The sequence below is a fragment of the Temnothorax longispinosus genome, chromosome 6 (genome assembly GCF_030848805.1).
Source record: "Temnothorax longispinosus isolate EJ_2023e chromosome 6, Tlon_JGU_v1, whole genome shotgun sequence".
NCBI classification, from domain to species: domain Eukaryota; kingdom Metazoa; phylum Arthropoda; class Insecta; order Hymenoptera; family Formicidae; genus Temnothorax; species Temnothorax longispinosus.
The window spans coordinates 22961682-22972754 of NC_092363.1; the positions used below are offsets into that span (position 1 = coordinate 22961682).

The 11073-nt window shown below is 42.5% G+C and overlaps 1 protein-coding gene across 3 annotated transcripts; it reads left to right on the plus strand.

The window, feature by feature from the left end:
• Window positions 1-913: 913 nt before the first annotated feature.
• Window positions 914-10984, plus strand: Rin (ras GTPase-activating protein-binding protein 2). Of its 3 annotated transcripts, none has more exons than XM_071781229.1 (9): window positions 914-1026; window positions 3000-3192; window positions 3791-3971; window positions 4301-4666; window positions 4884-5297; window positions 5370-5565; window positions 5912-6174; window positions 6256-6418; window positions 6494-10984. In XM_071781229.1, exons 2-9 carry the CDS (start codon window positions 3095-3097, stop codon window positions 6634-6636), a joined length of 1824 nt encoding a protein of 607 aa, XP_071637330.1. In that variant the 5' UTR covers window positions 914-1026; window positions 3000-3094; the 3' UTR covers window positions 6637-10984. The 3 variants fall into 3 exon arrangements, with proteins under 3 accessions (XP_071637330.1, XP_071637329.1, XP_071637331.1); XM_071781228.1 differs by having other exon boundaries at window positions 968-1308; XM_071781230.1 differs by lacking the exon at window positions 914-1026 and adding an exon at window positions 1840-2219.
• Window positions 10985-11073: the final 89 nt, after the last annotated feature.

Consider the following 11073-nt stretch of genomic DNA (forward strand, 5'->3'; position numbering starts at 1 on the left):
AATATCTGTGTTCCTTAAGGCTCAGTCACAATGAGAAAAATAAGGAATAAGATAAAGGAATCATTTCTGCTCCGCACTGTACATTAAAGTGAGATGCAACATGCCTTATTCCTTATTCCTTTATCTTATTCCTTATTTTTCTCATTGTGACTGAGCCCTTATTGTTCCTTATATTTTTTATTATGCGGAACTCCTAATGGAAAAGACCAAAATATAAGATAGGTATAAATATAGAAGTATTCCTACATTTACATATCTCAATATTTAATATTTATTACAAGAATATTCCTATATATATTCCTGTAATAATATATTTATAGATCCTAATATTTATATATTTAATATTGAATATAACGCCCTTCCGCCGATTCTCCTTTAAAATTTTAACAAAATTGGTGTATTTTGGGTTGTAAAAAAGATTGAGAAGAAAAAATCGTCCCTGATCATGTTCCGTTTGTTTATAATTAATATTTAAAATATCATTATTCTTAGGCTGAGTTTCCACTGAGCGCGTCACGCGTCGCGTCGTCACAAGTTAACCAATCCAAACATCCCATTTCATTACATTCTTGTGACGGAATCGAAATGGGATGTTTTGATTGGATGACGCGACGCGTGACGCTGCGTGACGCGCTCAGTGGAAACTCAGCCTTATTCCTAATATGGCTCTATTGTGCGCAGGACCTAAGGCGGAAAGAGATTCCAAAGCCGCGTTTTCATCGCCAGCTCCAGGGCAGTCACGTGGTCGGTCAGCTCGGGAACGGGGGGGCAACGACGAGGGGATAGCGCGTGCGCGGGCCAGATTCGACGTGCCGGGGGCCGGGGCACATCATCACGAGCCAATCGGCGTCGGCGATTCGCCGCTTCCCGTTTCCGCCACGCCGGCGCTCGGGTAGCTTCCGGTAACGCCGGATTGATGCGCCCGTCTGTGTCTTGAACGACGCCTCCGTGTGTCGCCAGTTCCTCTGGCGCTGCTCTGCGCGCATTTGCTGACACACAGTGCCGCCGATACCACTACTACACACAGTACAAGTATAAGCCGCGTTTACCCGACGAATACGTACCGAAAACCGCGAACTGTTTTTATAATTGATACACCACGCAACTTGTGGGCTCCGTGTCTGTGGCGTTCGCTCGTTCGCTCGAGGCATCGCCAATCCACCCTCGCGTGAACCTCGTTCGCGACACAACACCGTCGGCTTCCCGCGCGATAAAGCAGCCGCTCTGCCGGTCGTGCCGAGGTGCTCCCTCTCCCGAGACAGAGCTGTGCGTCCCCGTGCCACACGCGAGAGCGCCCGAATCTCCCAGGTAAGGCATCTCCCCCCACGCTCTCTATTGTTGCCGTTTCATCGTTTCGCGGTCGCCGCGAGGACCGAGGTATCGCCCGCTCGTCGAGGTGATCGCTCGCTCGCTCGCTCGCTCGGTCGTCCTCCTCGAGCACGAGGGGAGCACGCCAGAACGTGGTCGCCTTCCACCGCGATGGGAATCGCGTCGCCCGCTGGACGCGACCCCAGGAAGATCCGACGTGCCCGTCGCGGGGGGCAGCCCCCAGCCTCGGCCGTCGCGATTCGCCCGCCCGGGGCAGCCCCTCGACGTCGCGCCTCGGCCCGCGTTGGCGTGTTCCCGTGCACGGGGCATCGGGAAACATCGCCATGCTTGCGCGAGCGACCGGGCGCGACCGCGCTCTCTCCGTCTATCTCCCTCTTCCTCTCTCTCTTTCTCTCTCTCTCTCTCTCTCTCTCTCTCTCTCTCTCTTTCTCTCTTTCTCTCTCCCTCTCGTCGCATCCGCGCTCTCGTTGGCGTGCTCTTCCTCGGCGGCTCGCGGACCTCTCGTCGTCCTGCTCCGCGCGCGACGGGGATGCCCGGAGGAGACGTCGTCCTGCTCCGCTCGGGGTTGAGAGACACGTGCTTGCGAGATATACGCCAAGCCGAGCATCCAGCGCGGTGTCGGGATCGTAGAGGAAGAGAGAGAGAGAGAGAGGGAGACAAAGAAAAGAGAGCCCGAGGGTGGGGGGAGAGGAGAGGAAGAGAGAGAACGCGAGAGGACGAGAGGTGGTGGCATGCGAAAATTTTGCCATGCGCTCCGCCGAGCTACGCGCGTCGCCTATCCCTTTGTGTTTGCCGCATGCTCGTATCGCTCCGATTATTTGCGCGCTGCGTAACGAGACGGGATTTCGGGAGGCTCGGGGGATTTAATCTCCCCGCGGTGAGGTTGCCAGGTACGATTCAGAGACGAAGGGCTACACGCGAGGGATAAACGGCCGTGTGTGTATCCTCGAGGATTCGAGGATCGTACAGGCTCCGCGTGGAGATCGCTATAATAATTTTTCATCGTCGCGGAAATAATTCATGGCACAGTAGTACAGGCATTGAATAAATCAGCCAGTAATTTAAATTCCGATTAGAAATGCAATTGTAAAATATCAATGTGTTTTATCAAATATTAGTACATTGAATATATCTGTATGATTATCATTGTGTGCACACATGTGCGTGTGTTTAATACATTTCCCAAAATGTCTGCCAAAAATGCTCCAAGATGAAGAAACTGCCGCATGGTTTCTTAAATATTAATCCATTTTTTCGTAATATCCATTTTTACGTTGCAAAGTTACACACATGATTAATAACGTTGCTAAAGAAATTTTGTAATTTAAAAAATTTTTTCCCTTAAAATTTATACATGTAATAAAAAATATTTTTGTTTTTGTTAAAACAACGTGTTCTGAGATTTTAATTAAATATAATTTATGCAGTTTTATAAATCATAATTAATAATAATAACTTTAATATTGTACTGGTACACACGTTGAATTATTCTATCAAGTATTATATTGATACATAAGTAAACTTTATAATATATTTATATATTATAAGTTGTATCAATGCCCTACGCCCTACACAATTTAATAATTTTAGTTTTAATCCACAATTTTATACTAATTAATAATTATGTTGTGATGCCGTCTCTAACGAATGTATTTTTCTCTTTGTTTCAGATATCTGCCTTAATAATTTTAAGATTTTACATTTGAACGTTTAGTTTGCTGTTTTCCAGCGAAAAACAACTCTAGGAGTTAAAAAAAATAAGAAAATGGTCATGGAGGCATCTCCCTCTCCACAGAGTGTCGGTCGCGAGTTCGTCCGACAATATTATACGTTGCTGAATCAGGCGCCTGCCCATCTCCACAGGTGAGTTATCTAAAACTATACTTGAGTTATCTAAGCTAGACTTTTTTTTCGATTTAATCTGCGCTATAGGTTTCCTATCAGCTGGAACAAGCTCAAGCTTTTAAGATATAATAATAAACAGCCATTGATAAACAGCCGTCTGTCCACAGCTGCACATAACAGAAACCCTATATAAGAGACTGGCCATAAGGCCAGTTTTGTCAAATTTCTGCGAGAGAGAAGGATATACGTTCATATCGCTTTCTCTTTTTTTCTTATATCTCTTTCACTTTCTGTTTCTCTTGCTTTTGACAAAACTGGCGGACCAATCAAAACTGGCTGTCTTATTATAGGGTCTCTAGCACATAAGTCTCCTCTAATGTTTTCCTTCATAATATTTTGGATTTTTTTGACTATGTAAAACGCGGCGCGTTTGTCATGCGTATTGACGTGTTTGTATTTCTTTTATAAATCTAATCATATGTATATAGGGTGAGGGTCAGGCTTGAACCTAGGATCTGTCGACTACGAATCGACCGCTTTTCTTTGCAGCCACGCGTTATTCCCCGTCAAGGAATATTTTGATCATCGCAATAATTGTTACGAATTTTACGATTAGGTTCTACAATCAACATTCTTCCTTCGTGCACGGCGGATTGGATTCTAATCGAGAGTGTACCCCAGCGATCGGTCAAAAACAAATACACCAGAAGATTCAACAACTGAATTTTCGCGATTGTCATGCTAAAATAAGCCAGGTCGATTCTCAGCTCACTCTTGAAAATGGAGTTGTTGTTCAGGTAAATTATATCAACTTTATATAAGGTAGACCACAGAAACGATATGATTACAATTGTATCTTATTAGAATTGTATTAGAATACAATGGCAAAATTTCAAATATGCATTGGGATATTGAATACACTATCTTCAAAGCATTATTACTTTTTTTTTGTTTAGTTTTATAGCACAATTCGCTTCTTAAATAATAATTATGCATGCTTTAATTTATTTAAAATAACACATTTTTAGAAATTAATCTAATCTTCTGACATTTGTGATTTTAATTTCTTCAATAAGTATATGATTATTACTGTGTAATTAAATATTTATCTTTGATTATTATGCAGGTATCTGGTGAACTGTCTAACGCTGGGCAACCGATGCGTCGATTTACCCAGACTTTCGTGTTGGCCGTGCAAGCACCTAAAACGTATTACGTGCACAATGATATCTTCCGTTATCAAGACTTGATATTCCCGGATGAGGATGAGGCTGACGTGAGTGCCGGGGATAGTGGTGAGAGCAATGAGAGAGAAGTTGAGGAAATTGGTCGATCTGAGCCTGAGGAAGATGAACATCAGACTCAAGTGCAGCAATTATCGGCTCCTACTCAAGCTGCCGAGCAACAAGCTCAACCACCTCTTATTCCGACCCAGCAACCTCCGCTGCAGCAACAGCAGCCGATGTATTACGCTGCGCCACCTCAACCTCATGTTAGTGTAACAAATATGACATATTATTACAGTCAAAAAATTAACAGTCACTTGGGATTGGTAACCAGTTTATATAAATGCACACACACAACAGTTCTTTCTTTTTCTGTATTTGGATTTAAAGTAAAGAATTAAGTTTATCTGTTGTCTGATTTTATCTATTATAGGTTATAATATAATTCTGTTCGTAATTTTTTATTTTTCTTTTTATTGTTAGGTTCATCCAGTTATACAGCAAGTGCTGAATGGAACGGTGCATGAGGAGGTGATCAATCAACAAGCACCGCAGCAGCAACAACAACCGCCGCCACCGCCTCCAGCGCAGCAACATCCGTACATAGCCGAGCCAACTGCTCAATCGCAGTTCGTGCAGGAGGCAGAGCTAAGCAATGGGGAGCAACCGCAACAGCAGAGCGAGAACGAGCCGCAGGCGCAGACGGAGGAGAGGAACGAGCCTGAGACAGAAACATTTACTGCATCCGCACAAGAGACCGAACCCGAACATCAGGTATCTAGCACCACTGTCAACAGCAGCGGGCCCAAGACGTATGCTAACTTGGTAAAGGCGTCTTTCCCAAGCGCCAATACTGGTGCTACTAGCCCGCAAGCTCCCAAGTTATCTATGTCTCCGGTAAGTTTTGTTTCGTGTAGTGTTATGATTTGCAATGAAGAAGAAGCTAAATAGATTTCTTATTCTTCGTAGCCACCCATGACGAATATACGTTTGGACGACAGATCACCATTGCATCCTGCAAATAACGGACCGACGTCTATGTCTGTGTCCAATAATGTATCTACAGTTCAGCAACAGGCGCATCGAGTGGGCGGAAATCAACCGCCGCAACAGCAACAACATCCTCAGCAGCAACGCGTTCCAAGAGGGGGATTAGTTCAAAGAGGTAAAAAGTACTGGGATCTAGTACAAAGGGGGCTAGGACAAAGGGGACTAATACAAAGGGGACCAGGTAAAAAGAAATAAGATAGATCATGCATTTAAAAGGTGGTTAATGCAGAATGTAAACTTCCATATTTAAAATAATATGGAAATGAATTTTAAGACACGATCCCATCAATCTTGGTTGATTTTATGTTAATTATTTTTTGTGTAATTAATACAAAAGTATTTATTACTTTTGTACAAACTTTTGTACTTTTGTATTAATTACTTAATTTCTTATTTTTCTTTCTTTTTTTTAATAAGATTTTGTTTTTTAACATATTATTACATATAATGATATATCTTAGATGGAGAACGACGTGGCACAAGACCAGGACAATACAGCGACGCTCATCAACTTTTCCTGGGCAACTTACCACACAACGCTTCTGAGAACGATTTGCGCCAGGTATTCGAGCGTTACGGTAGAGTCGCTGAATTACGTGTACACAGTAAATCCAACGACAGATGCAAAGGTCCGCAAGGCGGAAATAATACCGCTCGAGTACCTAATTATGGATTTATCACGTTCGAGGATCAACAGGTTGTGACTAAGGTGTTAAATTCCCTGGTAAGTTCGTCTCTTAGACATATATATCGTCGCGTTTAATAAAGATGGAACTTGTTGCTTTCATTACGGTCGTTGCTTTAGCCTATCTATTATCCTGACGAGAGTGGACAAAAATTGAATGTGGAGGAAAAGAAGGTGAGGCCTAGGCCCATGTTGGATGGTAGCGGCAGATTGAATTCCGGCGATGGCGGTATGCGCTCCATGGGCGGTCAACAACAGCAGCAGCAACAACAGCGTGGACCAGGTAATTTCCGGACTATTCTCCAATTTACTGATTAGTACAATTTTATTTATTAACTCGTTATTGATCTAATATCAGGTGGACCCGGAGGCGTAATGAGAGGCGGACAGCATGGTGCACGAGGTGGCCGCGGAGGATTTACACGAGGTGGCGATGGTGGTAGAGGAGGTATGCGACAACCAGGCAATCCGAGTAATCCGGGTTACCAAAACCGTCGCTAATACCGGCCACAACTATGCAACAGTCGCCCCTTCTAATTTCGTCTATACTGAATAAAGTCACCCGTATCATTACGCATCTGTCATCTTCATTTCGAGAAGTGGAATCCAGGACTATTTCGTATGTCGCACGACCTCATTACCGATGCCAACTCATGTGCTTAAACGTCGCTTGCAACAACGTTTATCAAGCAACAACAACAACAATCGATATTAGCTGACGTAGCTCAAAAAGAAATCGTACGAAATATGAGCTCGAACATGGATGGCGTACCAATCGAAGTCTCGGACAAGGCTCACATTCCTCGCGTGAGACTTTGACCTCAGTGGTGTGTGTATCTAAAATCATCGGTCAGAAAAACGATGATCATCGGTTCGAATTCGTCCTTCGTACATCGACAATCGGGCAATCCCGTAGGACTTTGCGTCGCGAAGTATTCACAAACGCAGTCATAGACACATAACGCATACACATAACGCATACACATAACACGTGCAGCCGTGCGACAAGTTCAATAAGAGTTCACAGGAGAACGTTGTCGGAGTGTGGCAAATTTTAGTGACTGAAAGAGGCAACGGGACGTGATCTGAAATCGGGAAATTGTGTCGGAACTCTTTGTGAGGCAGTTACAGAGTTAGTGCGCAGCATTCGTCACTCCGCGCGTTTCCTCCGGCTCGCCAAATCGCAGGACGAAAAGGGAGCGGAGCGAATTCCGATGCGCACACACACATATACAAACACACACCACGTAACCAAGCGAGAGGCGACCAAGTGAGATCGAAGCGAAAGAAGGACCACGGAGTGGCGCTGTGACATGCATCTCGTACGCTTTCGAGTCGACTCATCAGCCGCTGACGAAACTGTTCTGTTGCCCCAGGTGAAGAATCGGCGTAGATAGCAATCGTACGGAACGAATCCCGACGAAACGACTAGAGGATCCCAAGACTGTGTCCCGGTTGCACGCAGCAAAAGAAGAAAAAAAATAAAAAGAAAGACGGCAATTTCTTTTCTTCTACGATCCCCTTTATTTATATTGCCGATCGCCGATTGACCGGTATCGATCGTAGACAGGACAATGCTTCTAGACTGCAGCAACTGGTCTCGCTGTTTCTTCTCGCTCCATCCGTATATAAGCATACAATCCTGGCCTCGTCTCGTTGCAGTTCGGAACTTTTTGTTCGTCCCTATCTTCTTCCTGGTCTCACCTTCCTTCCCTATCCCTTTTCTTCTAGGAACAATTACATTCTCCTAACATCTTTCTGCGCTACTCTGTTCTCTCTTGTAAAATCTTTCTATTCTACCTCCCTTTCCTCCTCACATACATACTTATTATTACTTTCGTTTGGATAATGTTAGTAAGGATCGCGCGCGCGCATGGTCTTACGTTGTGTCGCTCGATCGTTAAATTATCGGTCGCGTTTTCACGAAGGTCAATAACGTCTTCTGGTAATTGCGGAACTCCCATTACGCCGAGCGTTAAATGTGAACCGCAGTCGGCGCAGAGCGCGGAAATGCGTCCGACGTAGCGACAACGCAGAACATTTCCGCGCTGTGTAAACCATTGCAGGAGCTACATCTTTTTCGGGACATGACGCACCAATTTCTCTTTGGACAATGTTTTATCTATTTGCACTTCTTGACGCAGTATTCGTATGCTGTAGACCGCTTAGAGCATGAAGCGAAACGAGAGTTCTAGTCAGTAACAACGTTCACAAGCAATGCGCGAGAGGGGGTTCTGCGATTATTGAGAGATTGGGCGATGCATCTCTCCTGGCCTATCAGCCTCATTCCTTTACGAAACTATCGAAACTTTTGAAGCGATCGGTTTGAAATCCACGCGACACTGTCGCAGAAAGTAACGTCAAAAGCAAAATTTTAATGTTCTTTTTTTATGTCTTGGAGAAAAAAAAGGACATTGAGAATTTGCACTTGGCAATAAGTAGTGAGAGAAAGAGAGTGATTGAGTGAGTGAGAAAGAGTATGAGAGAAACGGAGAGAGAGAGAAAGAAAATTTATGTTAGTTTGTATTTCTCGTCGTCGTGATCAAGATCATCGTGGAGATTGTTAACGTAGATCACGCACGAGCGCGACTCTACATCCGCAGTAGTCTATAATTGAACGAAAAAAAAAACAAAAAAAAAAGAAAATTTGTCGTGATACCCCGCGTCTGGGACACGGCGACCGCGTCCCCTCTCTTCAGGGCTTCGCCTCATTTAACGTAATTTTTTTAAGCATGCATTCTAGTGATGAATATTTTTCATGTATAATATTATATACGCGATGTTGATGTCAAATTTAATGAGTCGGGACGGTGACGACATAACGATGACGAGACGACGATAACGATGACAGACTGACTATGATAATGACAATGGCGGCGATGATAACGCGGCCGCTTTAACGCAGGCGCGGATAAAGGGATAGGTTTCGCGTGGCTGCGATTTTTGCTTTTTTAAAAAAAATTAGGGAAGAAAATGTAAAAGGACAAGTAAAACCGACAAGCATCAAACATGCGTTCCCGTCGGACTATGTAACATCTCAAAATCGTAAGCCTATCTATATTTCCGTTATAGGTATTGAAGAACGCTACGTAGGATGTGAACGAAGATTCGAACCATCTCGAATCCTTTTCCTTTATAAGTTAGTTTAGAAACGCGCGGAAAATGTATTTCCGGACTTATGTCGAATAGTTATCACGTAATTGGCACACTTTAATATTGTTAAAAAAAAGAGAAAAAAGAAAATTTGATCATAAAATTTAAACCAGAAATATACAGGATGGAGCACTTAACTTTTATCACTTCTCTCTTCCTTACGACAAAATATTGCGTGTGTCTTATGTGATTATGAAAGAGAGGATTGCGAAATGCGATTGAGAGATAAGTCACTTTCATGTCACTTTCATTCAACTATAAACAGATTTTATTCCAATGTAAAAATTTCAATGTACTTGACCTATTAACAATCAACTTGAAAAGTATCCTTCTCTTTTGTATTTTTAAACAATTGTTAATAGACATTTATATCGTTTACACAACATCCTCTTAAAACCATATAAAACATACAAAATACAACACGTTGAACATCGCGCTTATTTATTACAAATTCGTTTAACACTTCGACTGAAATTTCACCCCACAATTTCTTGGAAACCATGGCATCCGGGTACAATTAAGACCCTTGTCTCACGCTTCAGTCACGTTACGAACGACAAATACGAATTAAAGTAAGATAGTCATTCACATACAAGTGCCATAATTCCCAAGGAAATATAAGTATCGTGTACGTATACCGTAATATGTGACAGTCCAAGTGTTAAAGAAAGAATTAAACTCGAATATAGCATGGTGATATTAGGTACAGCTCGTTACTCAGTTAAGGCAAAATTTTTGCAGAAGTGACTTGCACTTTGTTTAGCAGATATATTCGTCGATTTAATCGAGATTTAAATTAATACCGCAGTGGTAAAATGTTTCCCTTTTCATGGTATGTGCGAGATATAAATGTGACACTAGAAAGAGAGACTTCAAGACATTGAAGCGCCAGCAGCTTCAACTTTGTATACATATGTAGAGCATATTTAAATGGATATTTGTATGGCTAAGAGAGAATTGTCATTCTAGATCCTCTTGTACATTAACCGATAGACCGTTCTCCATTATTCTTATCCCAACTTAAGGCCGATTATGCATCCGATAATTCTTTATCAATCATTGTGCAAACAGAGAGAGAGAGAGAGAGAGAGAGAGAGAGAGAGTATTTTAAGCTGAGCGACATATGTACGTTTAGTATTTGAAATCGCAGATTATGACTTCCGATTTTCGCGTGCCACCTAAATATAAAATATTCTACACACGCTCACGCGCCGTTTGACTTCACTATCGTCCTTATCCATGTGCATATCCGTGTGTTCAAGTACAACGTGTTCAAAGCCGCAGTTACGCGAGATCATCGCTTTACATTAACTTGAAGGAGAGCTCTGCAAATTTTTAGTATGAATGTTTTCATTTTTAAGTAACTATTAATATTAATAGTAATGAAGATAAATATATAATAACGAATGAAGAAAAGAGAGAGGATATGAAGGAACACACAAATAACTATGTATGTAATAACGATTGAAGAACGGCGGTCGATAAGTTACGAATTTTTGTAGCATACATTTATTATTTCCGGTCTGCCAGGCCAGTTTGTGTGTATACAACCAATTGAAAACGACGTTACTGCGATAAAAGAGGGAGGAGAGGCTAATGTTAAAAGGAGGAAAAAAAGTTAAAAAAAAAACGAACATCAAATGTATTGTAACTTTTTGCATTTAGTATAATATATATACTTACCTTATACTACCAACCCCTATCATAGCATCTCTTTATTTATCGCAACACGCTCACCTGTTTGGCACGAACTTTATTAGCTGGCTTTGCGCATGGAATCACATT

What these genes read in the sequence shown, in the direction of transcription:
- Rin (XM_071781229.1), top strand. Translation starts at nt 3,095, where the DNA reads ATGGTCATGGAGGCATCTCCCTCTCCACAGAGTGTCGGTCGCGAGTTC. An exon ending in CTGCGCCACCTCAACCTCAT is followed by an intron (nt 4,667 to 4,883) that starts GTTAGTGTAACA and finishes TTTTATTGTTAG; the next exon opens with GTTCATCCAGTTATACAGCA. An exon ending in CTAAGGTGTTAAATTCCCTG is followed by an intron (nt 6,175 to 6,255) that starts GTAAGTTCGTCT and finishes TCGTTGCTTTAG; the next exon opens with CCTATCTATTATCCTGACGA.